The 18,574-nt window shown below is 36.3% G+C and overlaps 1 protein-coding gene across 2 annotated transcripts; it reads left to right on the top strand.

Moving 5' to 3' along the window:
- The first annotated feature begins 7,520 nt into the window (after positions 1–7,520).
- LOC128990868 (loricrin-like) lies at positions 7,521–15,733 on the top strand. Of its 2 annotated transcripts, none has more exons than XM_054413494.1 (2): positions 7,521–7,595; positions 13,331–15,733. In XM_054413494.1, exons 1-2 carry the CDS (start codon positions 7,535–7,537, stop codon positions 15,652–15,654), a joined length of 2,385 nt encoding a protein of 794 aa, XP_054269469.1. In that variant the 5' UTR covers positions 7,521–7,534; the 3' UTR covers positions 15,655–15,733. The 2 variants fall into 2 exon arrangements, with proteins under 2 accessions (XP_054269469.1, XP_054269468.1); XM_054413493.1 differs by having other exon boundaries at positions 7,522–7,595; positions 13,271–15,733.
- Positions 15,734–18,574: the final 2,841 nt, after the last annotated feature.

Below are 18,574 nucleotides of genomic sequence, written 5' to 3'. Positions count from 1 at the left end.
CAGCTGAGATTAAATAATGTATGAATAAATAACCTTTTTTAAAACAAAACGTTTTTAAACGCGATAAAAAGTAGAAAATAATTTATAAATATGTGGAGAGCATAACTACTTGTAAGATTTAAAACGAAAAACGTGGGGTGCATGCAATAGATCATTTACAATTACCTTCACCTATTGAACTAATGTATTATTATCAATTGCATGCACCCCACGTTTTTCGTTTTAAATCTTACAAGTATTTATACTCTCCACATATTTATAAATTATTTTCTACTTTTCGTCGCGTGTAAAAACATTTTGTTTTAAAAAAGGTTTTTTATTTATAAATTATTTCCTACTTTTTAGTTTTTAATGTGTGTGGATGTTAACAGGTTCAGTCACACACCTCTGCATGTAACGTCTCTCGCCACGCGGGAGTGAGCGTGTTAAATCTATTTCAAGCATCTATGTCAGATTAAGACAGAGGCATGTGGAAAATCTAAGGTTTAATTGATTTAATTTATTGTTTACTTTATAGAATTCTAAATAAATAACAATTGACATTATAAACAAACACCTTTATATCTGCAATCAGATTGTTTATCTTTACTGTATTTTGAAATGTTTGTTTGTATAAAGAATCTCTTGGGAGCATAACCTCTTAGCGTACCTCTTAACCTCTGCTGTTCGAACTGTCAAATTTAAGTATTTACAGCTGACTTAAATTAATTGATATATTTACATTCTTTCAAAATGTAAACATGGACAATTTGGAAGCCCATGGGGCGTAGCCCAAGGGAAATATGAAAATTAAACGATATAATATTGCATTGTCATCCATTTCTGAGCTATGTTTCAAATTTCAAGTCTATAGCTCATCGGGAACTTCGTTTAAAATTGATATCAACATTTGTATGAAAGCAAGCTAATAAAAACAAGCCCATGGGGCGTAGCCCAAGAGAAATATGAAAATTAAATGATATAATATTGTCATATATTGCATTGTCTTCCATTTTTGTGAGCTATTTTTCAAGTTTCAAGTCTCTAGCTCATCGGGAAGTTAGTATAAAATTGATTGCTAAATTTGTACCGGACAAGAAAACAAGCTAATAAAAACGTTTTAAAAAGTCACAAACCATACGGAAGGATATCAGTCATAGTGAAGGGCAATATTGACATAATAGTGAAAGTTATGTGAAGATGGCAAATGATATTTCAGTTGAAATAGTTTTAAAGTTGATTAGATAGCGAGTATTAGCAATACAATAAATAAAATCTGTAGGTCTAATAGTAATCGATGTCTGCATTAGCCAGGGATAGAGAAAATCTTAAACTTGTCTTCAACAACTGATGCACAGTAAATGAGTGATAAACTTATAAGGAGTTATTTTATGGTTATAGTGTACTAGATCTATCCATAGTCAATGGTACGATATAGGCTAGCTATACATTGAGTATACTCCATCGTTCGTTTATTATCCATGTGCATCAGTTGAAGACAAGTTTAGGTAAGGTTTGTTACAACCGGTTTATGCAGACAACTTTTACTATTTAAAAAAACCATTTAGACGATCATGCAACAAAACAATTTTCAGCCTGTTAAGTGGAATGGGAATTCTACTCAAATCCAATTTAAGTAAGTATGTTGTTAGTCCAACTGCTCGAAACTTGTTTTGGGTTCTCCTGATCATTGATGTCGTCTACATTTTTAATCTTAATTGTTATGTTAGAGATTATTTTGATTATGATCTTTGCCTCTCCTGGAAGGTAGACATGAGCTACAGTACGGATCAGCCGGATCCCAAGCCTCCTACAGTTGGCTGCCTCCCAAACCCTACGTTTGTTCAGCATGACAATTACCTTAAAACACCCCACCTTTCTGGCGAGGACTTGTGATTCATCGGACAACAAGCAGTTACATTTACTAGTTTACCTTACCATTTGTCATTCAGGGCAGATCTTGTAGGTAGCACTGACCTTACCATGGTTACTGGTATTTCTTGTGTTTTACGGAAACGTGAGCAATGCGAACTATATATAGATTACGGAAATAATTGATGGCGTCATGTATAAAATGGCTTATCGTATAAAATATCGTTAAACTGCAAAATCATACAATGTACGTTTTTTCTGATTTTTTACAATCGTTGTAATTGGTGTTGTTGGGATAACACGCTTATAGGAGTTGATACAATTTTTGTGAGAATTTACTGAGTTCTGTGAGTCTCTAAATGTATGTGTTATTTCGTTAAATTTAAAGTTATTGCAGAACACAGAACAATTTTTTATCTACTTGTTCCCTGTTATTTTTTACGTTAAAGCGCGTTCTATATTGATTAGAGATGATTTTACTCAACATAACTAACTCAAACATTACCATACACTAAACCAACCATCGCAATCCTTTACATACTTCAGATTTTACGTTGTAGTAAGGTGTCGACTTTTAGTATCAAAAGGCAATACTAAAATCTACAGAATACATAAAATATCAGTAATAGATAATATTTATGAACAGTAATTAACATAAAACTACATGTAATGCTAATGTGATGCAAATGCATTGTATTTAATTATTACAATTCTGCCTCATTCAAAACATTTAATTATATGCCAAATTATTGTTATTACTCGTTACTATAAATCATCTAAAGATGCATGTAAGTAATTAAGAATTTACCTTGCACAAAAATCATTAAATTTAAGGAATTTTATAGAGTATTTAGTATATTTAATGGGTATCTTTTTTACAGACTCAAAATGTTTAACTCAAAATGGTCGTAAAAGTAATTATAATTTCTTATTTACTTATTGGGAAATTTATTACATTTATGATGCAGTTCTAAAACAAGCAAACTGCTTCGCAATTTACATAATACACGAAATTAATTAGTAACAGTCTGGCCAAGACCTTCACGGGCGAAGCTACGCATCCTCCAACACTGTGACCCGCCTTGACACTGTACACTGGTAAGTAGTCGTTAAAATTAAGTTACCAATCTAGAGTCAAACTACTCTTCAATCCTATTAATTTTAATAATCAAATTAAATATGTTTGTTAAATATCTTAGTAAGGGCAATTCAGTAATTCAAAAAGAGAATAAATTGTTACGATAAAAAAAAATCATTCATCCATTTCATATATATATTTTTAGAAAATTGTACAGAATTCTAATTAATTTACTTTCTTGCTTAGACTTTCTTGCCGTTTGATTTTCTAGGATCTTGATTTTGGTTGGCTATATTTTCTTTTGAAATTTTGTTATTTATAATTTGAAGTGCATTATTTTTTGTCCTTTAACTGATCATCACATTTGAGCGGTTGAACGTTTTTCTCATGGCTTTATCAATGTTTGTATTTTGTGGTATACAAATAAATTCTTTTATTTTGTTTTCTGTTCCTGAAGTAGTTCTTTGTGTTTTGAGTTATCTTTTAACAACTCAAATCAGTGGGCTTCCTTGAACTGATTATAAATTGCTACATTAACTTACTTCGCTGCAAACTTTTTACTTTTTCGCACACCAGTACCAACCAAACAACACTAAACAGCGTGTTTTTATTATTTACGTAATCCGTGTACGCTTGAAAATAGGTTGGCAACACTTAAAGATACTACGGCTACGAACAGCTGATGCAGTTGTTTCCCATTTCTTTCAACGCTTGGATTTAGCCTAACCTAAAACGTGTTGTTTACTGTTTGAAAGACTAATAATAATCTATATGCTTTATAGTAACTGTAGGACAAATATAATGTGTAACTCGAGTGCAAATTGCCTGCTACTTCACTCACTATTTACACAACTATTTCATACTTGCTTAAAGTAATCTTTGCCACATTCAACACCATATATTACTGTTTCAATGGGGAATTATCACGCATTAACTAGTTAATACTGTGGCGTAGTTATTGTATTTTTTTTTAAACCGATACAAATGGAGTGAGACTATCTCCGTAGCTTACACCGTATGTAACCCGTATCTCCGTATGTCACTGGTCAATGCCATCTTTAGCCGACTATTTATTAAAGGACAATTATCAAGGACCGGTATCCAGTTTAGAACCATCAACGTATTGGTCTGCCCAAAGAGAAGTATTTTCTCTTTGGGCAGACCCGACGATCTTCTGAATGTCAAGCGAGCACTACTACTATCTATTTTATTACATTATCCGCAAAAAGCAAAAATTCATATCCCAACGTTTACAGCTACAAAAGACCATTAAAATAGTTAATTATACGTTCACCCAACCGTGGTAACGCCGAATACACGGTAAAAACCCACCTAACTACAGTAAACCACTTCCCCGCGTAGTTAAGTTTGTTGTTATTGCAGTTCGTAGATTATACTCCGTGGCAGGTTCATTAACTGGCTGTGTTTTCCTCTTATCTTTCGCAACATCATCAAGGGCACTGCGATATCGGATGTTGATGGGAAAAGAATCGTACATCCATGTGGAATACAACTCAGGTGTGTTTGAATACAAGCGTTGTGGAGTAGAAGGTCCCACTGAAACTGTGTTAAACTATTTCAACATTTTATACATTGGAACATTTTTTAATTTAATAGGGGGGAAGGAAGGGTTTACAGAGCTAATGTTTTCGGGGTCATCCCAAAAAAAGTTTTTTTTAATTTGATATTTTTGTTTGAGTCGATGACGTGATTATCAGTTTTTGCATCAAACCATATAAAATATTTTATATATGTGGAAATTATAAATCTTTTGGATTGAATTTTTAAAGTGTTGTTGAAGTATTGACAGAGTTTGAACGGATGGTGTTTTTGGCCTCTGGGGACCATAAAACCAAATAGTAAATCGGTCCCGGGCCCAGGTCTTACCATGAGACCTACGGTAATAGCTTATTCCCTATATGGGAAAAAATTTAAGTTATTTGGAAAAGAAGTATATTTACAAAGGCCGAATATAAAATTAATAAAACACCCATAAAATTAGTGTCCAATGTAATATGTCCCAATGTCTTAACTTCATAAATTAAATCAAATTGTTAAATGAAAGAACAAGAGTCTGAAGCATTTACTGTGTATGCTCATGATTTTGATGGAATGTATTATTTGCATTTACGACTCTTCATCAAGAGAGTTCTCAAACTCAGAGTAAGTTTTCTTGCCTGAAAGATCTTATTATTTCATAGACATGTAGACTCACCGACTAACGTACCCTAAGCTGGGCTCCGAAGGGGGATGCGTAATCCTACCCCCCCCCCCCGGAAACCCCCCCTTCAGGTGAAACGTTACGTCACGAAATCTGCCAACTAACCAATATGGGAGCTGTGACGCGGGACTGGAATACTACCCTTCTAGAAAAATGTTATGCTATGTAAATTATAATTTTAATTCGAGTAATTAATTCCGTTTCATAAAAGAAAAGGCATGTGGGGAACATCATAAAGAATTTTGAAATTTTACAGCAAGTATGGTTGGTTAGGTTAGGTTAGGTTATTTTTTAAATGTATGACAACGAAACTTGAGTGTCCGTGACTGGAAAACAGCCCCCCCCCCCCGATCTCTGACGCAGGAAAATGCTTGGGGAGGGGTTTTCTGGGGGACAGTCTTCCGGCGACCTCTCTAGACTATCAGGTCTAAATAAGGTAAAATCCATTGGCGATTGTTTGGATTCGAACCTAGGCCTTTCAGACAAAACCCCTGAAGTTAAACCACCAGACCAGCCGAGCCTTATTTTCCGCACTCCGCATTAATGAAATAGCTAGTGATTGGGCCTCAAATACGTTAGTTTGGTAAAAATAAATTAAACATTGATGTGCAGGGATAAACTATTCTGCAAACCCCTATCAGGGTAACTCTAGGTGAAAATGATGTTAAGTAGCAAGGAAAACGATATAATCCTGTGAGGTATAGCACTAAGTAAGGAGTAGTAGCACTGTACATATAATGTTTCCAGAAACATGATTTGAATTCACGACGTCGCTGTTACGATTACGAATTCTCCGACGTTATGAATTGTCTTGCACGAGTTCTGGATACAAATCCTCCCCACCAAACATTGGATCCCTCAATACTGTTCATAGTGAACCTTGAAGAGAGAGTGTAGGGAAATAGTCGAGTTGAATGCTTCGCTTGTTGTTGAAAAACACTTACTATTTGATTATGAGAGTTTCTTAAAGTATGGTTTGACAATATAGTGACTAGAAATGCTAAGCAAGGAGAAATTATACAACAAAGACAAATAAATCCTTAACAGAAAGCTATTATTGGTGCGTTCAAAAATTATATCAAACTTTTACTTTATAGCCCCTTTCCCCCAAGGACTACTTATTAATTATCTTATTCATAAATATTGTTAATAATTACAGCTTATGAACAAAAAATCTAATCGATATTCTTTTATCAATTTTGGAGACTGTCTTTTCATCTGTACCACTGGTCCAATCAAAATGGAATTTCATATTAGGATTATTGTTTCGGTGTCCTTGTCAGTTCGCAGATTCCAATTTAGCTATCGACTTAATGCTGTGCCAAGCTTGGCCAGTGCTGATGTGGAATTTTTGTTGTGAAATGTCGATTCTTTACAATATACAAATCTATTGTTACTTAATGTTTTAACATTTCATTTTTGTACTTTTTTATCTACTATCCATGTCACACTTTTAAAGAACTGATAAAAAATAATGAAGTTATATAATGTATGAAACTAAGTACGTGTTTCCGCCTGTGGGTGTACCATTAAACTACGCTATACATCCTTTAGTGAATTTAATTACCATTAGAGTATGCACCATTTCTGGTTTCCTAGTTTTACCTTAAAGGACAAAATGTTTCCAAAGCCCGCAGATAAAATTGTAAGTCTCACATTCAAAAAAGCTTTAGGTGAAATACCTTAAATTACGTATAAGTAACATACAAAATAAACATATAACACTTCCTTACTGATTTATTATTTCTTGGATTACATGAAGAAAAGTTAGTTTTGTAGAGGGTTTTTTTGACTAGTATTATTTGTTGTTCAATCCATTTTCACCCAAACTAAAACGATCTAATTTCGCAACTCTTTGCCGTCTTGTGGTAAAGAATATAATGCCGAGAGAAAAGCACAAAAAACCGGCCTTTTCAATGATAAAATTCGCCCAATCACCCAATAACAAGATTTAACGATACGATGATAATTGTGCTTGCCCTTTTCAAAGTCAATGGTAGAAGTTGACAAATGCCTGGCTGTTAAGGGTTACCCGACGAATAGCCCTGTCACAAGGTAAGTTTTTTGAGCCTGGTCACAACGTAAGTTTTTTGAGCCTTGTGTTCAGCGAGAATTTACCATTTAAAAATGTGAATGTTTAAAGGATTCTCCTCTAAAATAAACAAAGAAAACCATCCTCTACAAAAGCAATCCGCATTCCAGGCTGGAAAAAGTCAATTTGTTTTCTCAGAATGCCCGTGCCCGAGGATTGCCCTGACGCTGCTATGCTGTATCCAGTGTCCAGGGATACCCGGTCTACGTCACAATCATGACGTCACAAATGTAATTACATATGATGGCTCGTGCGAGCCCAGCTGGAGTTAGTTGTGGAGTGTCAGTGCAGCATGGGACCTCGAGTGATTTTTGTGGCTGCGCTTTTAGCATGTGGAACTGCCCATTCTTATGGTTAGTTTGTGTTTTGTGGTTGATGTTTTTATTCATTAGAATTATTGTTGAGTTAGAGATATTTTATTTTTTTAATTATGTAAATATGTTTTAGTGTTATATTTTTTAAGTTTTAGATGATTTCTAAAATCTCATTATCGTAACATAACACAAAGCAAAACGTCGATGTCAAGGTAGAGGTATTTCACTAATGTGTTTTGGGATGGTTTATATAGTATTATACTTTTAATGTTGTTAGAAATACTTTTAAAAACATAACAATGGATAACAAGTAATAAATCGGGTGTATAATAAAAAAAATACCCCCACCACAGCAAACCTGCAGACTAAGCGAATTTCAACTTGTCTTATTACATTATTAGTAAAATATTTCCATGAATAAGACATATTTATTCCCAATTTAAATAACATTAGATATAACGAGTGCTTAGGTTTGCTGCTACGGGGAAGGTAAAAAGTTGTTTTGACCATACGTCAATAGTATACGATGAAATAAATAAGTTTTCCAAATTTTATCAATATATATACATAAACAAGTAAACTACAATAGTTTTCATTTTCTCCATAAGAATAACAAGGGAATTTAAACTTACACTATTTTTGAATTTTCTTCGTGACCGTTAGGCATACAACAGCGCTTCAATAAACTAAATTATTTCTTTTTTAAGCTCTACAAAACGGGTTAAAAAGAAATTGTAAAATTTTTGCGTTTCGGGTAAAAAATGGGAAAACCCCATTTTACCCCGTCCCCCATAAACCCCCGTTCCCATGGTCCGATTATGCTGGTTTGCGAACTCGTTTGAATAAACGTAGGTTTACACGTTTGTACCAAATTTCATAAAAATCGGATCATTTTTGCTCGAGTTATCGCGCTAACGGACACACACATATATTTATATATATGAATGTGAACGGATGGTGTTTTTGGCCTCTAGGGACCTCAAAATAAAAAATTGTATCGGTCCCGGGTCCAGGTCTTACCATGAGTACGACGGTAATAGCTTATTCCCTAAATGGGAAATTCGCTAAAAAACACTGTATGATCACCTTTTAATCTTTTAACATGACCGAACCCTTAATCAATAAAAAACTAATTCAAAATATTTCAACGAAGCAAACAAAATATATTTCAACCAATGCTTGTTGTTCGGAGTTAAGGTAAGGCTTTCATGTGAAATAATAACACGATATAAAGCTTACCCATAAAATAAAGGTATTTAATCCCTATGAATACCCACTCAGCTGGACTTTTAACTTGCAAAATACATTGCATTTATATTTAACGGAGGTTAATAGGTTTACTTGCCGTATCGTTACGATATTGCAAATGTAAATAGCTAATATGATTTTTATCTGAATCATCACCTTTTCTTCTTTCTTGTTTGGTCTCGCTGCTGCAATAACAGCTTTGAAGCCTATGTCAATCGTATATAAATTCCTTCAACTTGACAGTAAAAGCAGTTTTCCAAAGTTACGAGTTGCATGTACAATATACTAGCCTACCCTACATGCTGCAAGGTAGGTTACACTCCTTTAAAGATTTGTCCTCATTTTGTAACAGCTGAGGATAATTTTATTGTGTGTATCCGTCCTGAAGAGTGAGTTTTATGTTTATTGTTTACTTATTGCCATTCACTAACTTAAAAAGAATGCATGTTAAAACAAAGAACTCTGCTTATTTGAAAACAACTCCTTGGTTTTTTTTTAGTTATTATGCTCATTGAATAAAGCATACAATGACAAATTTACCCTCAAATATAATTCTAAACCACCGTTTTGTAGTTTTTATTTGACATCGAGTTAGGCAATTTGTTAATGATTTTAACTTTGCCTCTCAATAATGTCATTGTTTTAATTGCATTTCCATTGAGAATACTCCAAGTATTATCTGCAGGCATTAACAAAATCAAGCTGTTGTTACTGGCCTTAGCTTTGACTTTAAGATATTATAAGTATTATAAGGTTTTTTAAGATATTTATTTAAAAACATGTGTCATAGAGATTATTGTAAACAAAATTATCTGATCCTCGTCGTAGAATTTACGTGACCAGAAGCCGTGATGCCAACGTACTAACACAATCCTCGTGGTTCACTTCTAGTTAAACATGTATTTCTGAGTAGACCCACCCATGATTAGTTGGCACTTGTGTTGGAAGTACTTCAAATGTTTAAGATGCTTCTGTTGATCAATGTATACGAATTATGGATATTTATAGGGGTTGGTTCGCTTATTCTTGGCGTTGGAATAAGTAAAATGATGGAATTGTCAGGTGTGTTAATGTGTATTGTAGGTGTATTTAACTTTTTTTAAGTATTCTAACGGTTCAAACGAAAAATCTAAGCAGTTATTTTTAATGTGAAAGAGAAATCTTTGCGTTTTTACGTTTTTGTTCCTACAGTAATTGCATTAGTAACATATGCCAATATTTGTCAAATGTATCTAATTATGATACGCATAGTTTTTTCTAGGAATTTCAAAACATTGTTAGTATATTGGTATAGCTGATTTTATTCCATATATAATATTCCTTCAGCCAAAGGAATTGATTTTAATTCCCTTACTTGGTTTCTTATAAGTTAATATTATTAAGTTCAAACAACAATAGCCAGTAAACCAATAACAATAATCAGAACATTCTTACCACTCCTTCAGTAAAACCACTCGTTTAAGTCTTAATGTTCATTTCAAATGTAACAATACCAATTTTACACTATTGCCTTAAGTTACTTCAATATCTTCTGACAAATTTAGATTGCTCGTGAACATTTACTTAAGCACGTAAACAAGGGAATTTGAGTTTACTTTCTTACACCTTAAATAATTGTTAACAAATTTTAATCGTCATACTTTATATTAGTTTCCAATGAAAGCCTAAAGGAACAAAATCTTAATACAGTCTCTAAACCGAAATAAAATCAATCGTTCATTGAAATTTCAATTATTTTCTAGGGAGATCTTCCAAAATCCACCCCGTTACACTTTAAACCCCGTATTGTTTGGTGTTTTGATATGAATTAACATTCACAAGTTAGATTATTCATTAACGAATTAATACTCAAGTAAGATTAAACTTATATAATACACAAGATAATCGTTAAGCAAAAGTTCTGGAGATTCACCGTGTTGTAGAGTTGAAAACTTACTTTGTGGTACGTTTCATGTTTCGTAAAATACACGTTTGTGTGTGGCTGTACTGTTAAGTATTTATCTTTTACCTTATGAGAAATTTCACATGCATCGTTCTTTGGTTATAACGCCACAGAACAACCATTAATTTTAAGTCTTAAAACTAATCTATAAATAAAAGAATACAAAAGACATAATCTTTATAATTGCCCATGGTTGATGCTTTAGTATGTCAGATTCTAACTGTATATGATTAATTGTTACAACCAGTATATCAGCTCAAGAAGCACATTTTCACAATCAGCTCCATTATTGTGCACAAATGATTTCGCATTTCCCTTAAAAACACGAATGTCAACGAAGATCGTTGGACACTCGTCTGTATGTTGGGAAAGAAGTAAAATAGAATGGTCACGCTTGGAGGAGGGGAGGGAAAGAGGGAGAACCTCTTGAAGTTCAAGGTCACGGTCGTTTGCAGAGGTCGCAGTGCCGGAACCTCTAATGGTTGGTAATTTCGTCTCCCGCCTGTACTCGTGACCATTGGTCAATCATCTTTGCCAATTGTGCGTCTATGGAGAAATACAGCTCGGATAATGTTCAGACATATTGATGGAAAGTTTAATGACTGGTTATAACAGGGCCCAGTTGTATTGTAGAGTTCTATTAAAGCCCTGGTACAATACCAAGCAAAGAGTAAGACAATATGTGTTCCTAATTATTGTTACGGTAACGTCATGGCCAGGTTTCTTAAAATAAAAATTGGTCTACAGGGTTTTGTACTTTTTCAAAAAAACTTTTGAGGCCACTGAGCTTTCTCAAAGCCAATTGAGGAACGGGGGAATTCGATCCCACAATGGCCTCTCTTATGGGATTTCAATGAAAATAGTTTCTGTTTGTTTTTGACTTGAATAGAAGTCAAAATTTGACATAAATAAATATGTTGGGGTTTGGTGTCGGGCAGAGTTGGATGAATCTGAAACGGAAACCTTCGCAGGCGTTTGTAGTACGCCACAACTCCGCCGAATCTGCAGCCCAATTTTGCAGGGGGAGAGGGAACCAAGATCAACATAATTTTCAGTTAAATAATCCTCAAAGCTGGTTAGTTTCTTAGACAAACACAACACTATTTACTAAAGTACTACTAATGTATATGTACACTATTTAAATATTAACTAACTCCTTCAATACCAAAATCCGATTTCAGAGTATGTAAGATTTATGGGAAAATAACGATGGTACAAGGTACAACAAGGGGTAGGGTGGCTGCCGGTTACAGAGTCCCATGAGGCAGAAAATGAGACAACAAAAACAAAAATCAAAATATCATTTATTTCGCAAAAAACAGACATAACATAATATTATGATCCCTGTACAAAAATATTTACAATATTATTTATTTTTCTAGATTATATTAAATTTTCTACAAAAGCATTTGATAGAAGCATCATCCTCCTCCTCAGGTACTTTGGAGACCCGGGCTCTTTCCAGGCGTAGGATTAGTAACCCTTTTTGGGGATTAACATTTCGGGCTCTTTTCAGGTGCTCCGAACATGAAATGTCACAAACAACAGGAGATTTATTTTAAATTTGTTATTGGCGTTTAAACATTGTAGTCCGGGTACGTAACTATGTACGCATTTAGTATGGGGCAACCTTTGAAGCCAATAGTGAAGCGAGCAGTGGAGGACTATTTGTATGCTAATCAGCTATACATACATACTAAGATTGTGGTGGAGGAAATGCACCCGATGGATCCATAGGGAACTACTCTTAGTGGGTATTCAGGTACATGATCAAACTCCACATGCTTCAGAAGAAGATGTGGTGATGAGGTTGGGTAACAAAATAATTGGTGACTATATAAGATGGTTATATATTTCAAAACTGTAAAATTTTTAGTAAGGATAGATTTTAAAATACAATAAACCAATTTAGTACTAAATGCATTCACTTAATCAAGATTGTCACGTCTACCCTTGTGACTGTGGGGGGGGGGGGGGGGGCTCGCTTGGGTGAGAGGTGGCGAGGTGTTGAAAACAGCACAACAAAATCAGCAGACGAACGAACTATTTATTGAAAATTAATAACGAACTTCCCTAACTTAAACTCTAACAAATCAAAATTAATAATATTCCCTGCACTAAAATATCAAGGTACCGGCCGACCCTCTACCCGATCACGTGACGACGCGACGCGGATGTACTGACGCTCTCTGTACTCGGAGACCTTCTCGGCCCCGTGTCTCGCAGCTCACTGCCTCTGCCTTCGTCCAAGACACCACGGCTCGGGGATGCTGTCTCAGCAGTCTTCTCGACTTGCGTGGGATATGGGCCCCACGTCACAAGATACTATACGTTACTCAGCGAAAACTTATATGGTGTTTAGTTTAAGATAGCTAAAAGACCACATCACCAGCAGACCTGACTGTTTTTTCTCATTTAAATATTCTCTGAGCGACTGTGTGGACAATTTTAGGATTCATTTGAATTATTATTAAATTAAAAACCAAATTGAACACTATAGTTTGACGATTATGTATTGTTTCAGATGGTGAACATCGAAGGTTACGAGGACGAAGTGTACTAAAAGGCCTTCTTAATGTTCTAGACCCTCTTCATCTCGTCCACCCTGCGGGGTCTCACTCGTCCTCTCAGGCACAGAGCTCCAGCGGCAGTCTAGGAACAAACTTTGGCCCCTTCGGACTCACCAGTAGTTACTCTCAGTCCTCCGCCAGTAGTCAGTCTTCAGCGGGTGCGGGTGGCAGCAACAGTGGCTCCAGCGCCCAGAGTTCTGCTGGAAGCGGCGCCGGGAGCGGATATTCTGGTTCTAAATCTCAAAGTTCCGCGAATGCTGGTTCTGGAGGATACGGAGGTGGCTATGACTATGGATGTCCTGGAGGTTGCTCTCCCAACAGTGTCGGATATGAGGGTCCACCTAGGGACTACGCACCTCCTCCAAACAAACCTGAATATATAGTTATTATCAAAGAAGTTCCTGCAAAATCTGATAATTACCCACCTGCACATTATCAAACACCCTATGGTGGACATGACCAAAAGCCTCATTTCAATGGGTTAGGGCAAGGAGGGTATTACCAAGGAAGTAACTCCCACTCTGATGCTAGTAGTAGCGCGAACGCGGCGGCAGGAAGTGGGTCAACTGGGTACGGTGGCCAAAGAGGATCTGGAAACAGCGGGGTGGTAGGGCTATCTAATAGCGGTTCGGGATCAAGTAGTAATGCAGGAAGTCAATCAGGGTCGGGAGTAGGCAGTGGGTATTTGAGTGGTGGCTATCCAGGTGCAAACTCAGGGTCGTCTTCAAATGCAAATGCAGGGAGTGGGAGCAATAGTGGTGGATACTCAGGGGGGTCATCTAACTACCCAGGATCTTCGTCTGGATCAGGTGCAAACTCACAAGCTGGCAGTTCCGCTGGAGCGGGAAGTGGAGGATACGGTGGTGGCAGACCTGTAGGAACATACGGACAGAAACCTCAATCGTATGGCTCTGGATCAGGATCATCAGCTAATAGTGGTGCTTCAGCTGGAAGCAGTGGGTCTGGTGGTGGAAACTATGGACAAGGGGGTTACGCTTCAAAACCAGTTTACTCGCCACCACCGAAGCCGGCTCCAGTTTACTCTCCACCACCACCCAAGCAGGCACCAGTGTATCAGCCACCACCAACTCAATATAGACCGTCTGGGGGATATTCAGGCTCAAACGCAGGATCTGCAGCGTCATCACAAGCTGGTAGTAGTGCCGGTAGTAAAGGTGACAGTTCTGGTTACTCTCCTGGTTACCAAGGGTCCGGATCAAATTCTGGAGCAGGATCACAAGCTAGCAGCGGAGCAGGCAGTGGAGGACAAGGCAGCAACTCAGGCTACTCCCCAAATCTAGCGAGCGGGTCCGGGGCGAACTCTGGAGCTGCTTCTCAAGCCAACAGTGGAGCAGGCAGTGGTGGTTATGGAAGTGGTGACTCTTATGAGTCAAAACCATCTGGTGGATATTCAGGTTCAGGAGGAAACGCAGGAGCACAAGCTTCCTCCCAGTCTGGAGCAGGAGGTTCAGGATATGGAGGAAGTGGTGGATATGGTGGATCGAAACCTTCTGGAGGATACTCTGGATCTGGATCAAACGCAGGATCTCAAGCTGGAGCAGGAGGTTCAGGATATGGAGGAAGTGGTGGATATGGTGGATCGAAACCTTCTGGAGGATACTCTGGATCTGGATCAAACGCAGGATCTCAAGCTGGAGCAGGAAGTTCAGGATATGGAGGAAATGGTGGATATGGTGGATCAAAACCAGCTGGAGGTTTCTCTGGATCAGGGTCTAGCTCAGGATCCCAAGCTGGAGCAGGAAGTGGTGGATATGGAGGATCCAAACCAGCAGGAGGATATTCTGGATCAGGATCCAATGCAGGATCACAAGCTAGCAGCGCAGCAAATAGTGGAGCAGGAAGCGGAGGCTACAACAGCCAAAACCTCGATGAAAGCATAGCCAACGTCTTTGGTTCAGGAGGAAGCGGAAGTGGATCATCGAGCAATTCTGGAGCATCTAGTAACACTGGTTCTGGGTCATATGGAAGTGGAGGATCCCAATCTGGCAGTTCTTCTCAAAGTGGATCCTCAGCAAATTCCGGATCTCAAGGTGGCTCTGGGTCATACTCTGGGTCCAAGAGTTCGTCATCTGCCTCTGCCGGATCTGGATCGTATGGAGGCAGTGGAAGTTCATCATCGTCTCAAAGCGAAGCTTCTTCAGGTTCCTATTCCGGAGGTGGTGGAGCTGGAAGTCACTCCGGAAGTCAGTCATCAGCGTCTTCCGCTGCAGGATCAGGTTCTGGCTCAGCCAACCGAGGGGGATCTGGTACATACAGTGGCAGTCAAGCCTCTTCCTCGTCAAGCTCAGGATCTGATTTGATCTTCCCAGATGATTAACCTGATTACTGATTTGCTCAAACTGAAAACCTAGAGTATTATAAATGATTAAGTAATAAAATAGTATTATTTATTTACATACTCTCTTTTATTGTTTGGACCTCAAACGAAATTCGACAATTCAAAAATTAACAATATAGATCAATTTTTTCTTTTGTTTGTATAGTTAGAATTGCTTTGCATACAATCAAGTGAATATGAAAATTCAAATATTGTTTTCGGAACAGAAATAAAACTCTTGTTACAGTAATTGATTACGTTCTTGCTTATATATGCATAAGGCACTGCATTTTTATTATTTGGAACAAAAGTATTGAAAAAAGAAAATATTTTGAAAACGTCTTAGCATAAAGTACTTTTATTTCAGTATTTACATGGCGAAATTAACAAAAATAATTATTGAAATTTATTCCAGAAAAACTAATTTCACTTCCTAAACTCCTTTTGATCATACTTTTTCATAATAATAGTTTATTTTCACCTCGACTGCCAAGTTGACAATAATTGATTGCGTCTCTAGACGCCAATAAGGCAGAGTTGAAGGTGAAACGTCACTTAGATGACCTTGACGTGACGTCACAGAGTAATCAATTAATCAGCTGTTGAGGCGAAGGCGGTGAAGAAGATTACAGAGGCTGTGGCTATTCTCGGATTTTATGATTGGATCGAGAATGACTTTGTCACATGCACTGCCACGAGGTAACGTTTAAAGTTTGAATTATAATTCATTTTTATAGCCCCAGAATTGCGTAATATGACTAATAATGGTTAAAAACGTACCTTGTCAGACAATCCTTGACATGTTTTATAGTGTCGAAAATAAACTTGCTACATGTTTCGGTGGTTATTAAATTCCACCATCGTCAGGCACACAAAAGGATATACTTCTTGAGGTGTCGTCAGAGTTGTTACATACATTTAACACGAACACAAAACACGAAACGATTAAATACACGGTAACAGATAGGCCTATCAACTTATGCACGTACATTGCAGCGGGCAGGACTGGAAGTAGACTGAACCAGGTTATTAAGGACCGACGTGGACTCTGGATTGTCGTCTGCGTTATCAGCAGCTGATATAGGACTATTGTAGTGACTGAGTAGAGTGTTGAAAATATAATGAGATTCATAATTGAGTTTTTCATGCAAAATTTGTGTGCTGTCACTGGTTTTTAGGTCCTTATATATTTCAAACTCCTCCAAGGTATTTAATAAGTTTCCTTTCCCACAGTAATGTAGAATGTAGAGACCGTCATTTATATCCAGCATATCATGGTTATAGTCGATAATGTGCTGAGCGAATTTGGATTTCTGCAATTTAAAGTTTGAAGTTGAAAATGTTGAGAAAAAAAGTGTATTAGTCTAATTTTTATTAGGGTATTAGTGGATTTGTTAGAAAGATAAAAAAAAACTTATCCAACACGTTTGTTTGAAATAATGTTTTGTCAGTGGTGTGGTTAAGAAACGCCTGCAATAACATTCAGATCGGATTTTTTGTAATTTTTAGAATATACGAAGAAACTAATAATATTTTAATTTATATTAAAAAATTTGTTAAAATCCAGATTTTAAGTAATTTATTCATCATTTCTATCGGACTAAATTTACACTTTAGTAATTACTTACTAGGCCAGTGAATAAATGCAATGATTTGTTAAAGATTACTTAAATTCACAAATATCATGAATGGAGTTCCTGGCTCTTTCATTATATGCTTGAAAATAAAACGTTATCTTATTCTGTTTTTTTTTTTATTATTCGTTGTAATAAGGATAAAATAATATGTATTTAGTTCAATTTCAACCATAGAGTAAATGTAAATAAAATATTTAACGTTTTTAACATGCAGTTATCAACGAAAAATATATAAATACGTGTACAAAAGTAGAGGAGGCTTTGGTATAGTTTTGTTAGAGCTTATTTGTTAGTAATTTAGTTCATGGTTATTTATGAGTCCGACACTACTGAGCTTCTCAGTGTGTGTAAATGCATTTATACCTCCTTTCTACAAATAAAAAATAAAAAAATAGTAGTAAGAGCACAAGACTTTGTCGTGGAGAATGGGTTAAAATCCCACAAATAACCAATAGATATTCTCATTGACTATACAATGTATAATCATGGTGACCCGATGGTTGGAGCCCAATTTATGGTGCTGGGCCAATACAGAAAAAAATAATGTATCCCTAAAGTAAGATGAACTTGTGTGAACTGGAAATCCTATTCTCCAAAAGCCATACGATAGAATTAAACAAACCATTAGAATCTTTTTCATTCTCATAGTCCAGCTGTGTTAGTTTTGTGATCGTTTGACTAACACAACGCTGTGCAAACGTTAACAATTTAGTACGTCCAGTTTTCTTACGTTTGAAGTTATTCGAATCAAAGAGAATATCTGCTGAAAATGTTAATAAAAATAAATTCATCAGTGAGTAATTTTCGAATAAAATCACACTCTCTAGTGTTAGTTTATACGAATGAAAACTTGAAAGGTTCAAGTGTTAGTACAATGGATATACACACTGAGTACAAATATTATTGCCACTATTTGTGTGTAATTAGTGCCATTATTTGGTACAAACATTATTGCATGCAGAGTTTTCCACTTAGACACATCAGCTGGTGATTCACAAGACTGTTACATATTGCGTATGAATAATTCAATATGGTCACCAAACGTTCTCCAACATTCACCTCACGCCAGTCGAGTCTCCTCAGCTTAGCATTCTCAGTTTATGAATCATACAAGTCATTGTATCTACAGCCAAGTATGAATGGATGTATACTTACATATCTTTCTATATATGACTGTTGACTGCAGACATCTCTATTCCATGTCAAAATTGTCTCCAGTTTTGGAATAAAAACCAACGTGGTAGTGCGTTGATGTCCATCACCAATTTATGTCGAATAAACTG

Source organism: Macrosteles quadrilineatus, unplaced genomic scaffold (assembly GCF_028750875.1).
Source record: "Macrosteles quadrilineatus isolate MER2022 unplaced genomic scaffold, UCM_ALF_1.0 Scaffold_3__2_contigs__length_128488019, whole genome shotgun sequence".
Classification (NCBI taxonomy): Eukaryota; Metazoa; Arthropoda; class Insecta; order Hemiptera; family Cicadellidae; genus Macrosteles; species Macrosteles quadrilineatus.
The sequence above is the reverse complement of the archived record's forward strand: the minus strand, read 5'-3'. Positions and strand labels throughout refer to the sequence as shown.

Excerpts from the sequence above, each read along its gene's own strand:
- LOC128990868 (XM_054413493.1), top strand. The coding sequence starts at position 7,535 with ATGGGACCTCGAGTGATTTTTGTGGCTGCGCTTTTAGCATGTGGAACT. Across the intron at positions 7,596-13,270 it reads TGGAACTGCCCATTCTTATG|ATGGTGAACATCGAAGGTTA; the intron begins GTTAGTTTGTGT and ends GTATTGTTTCAG.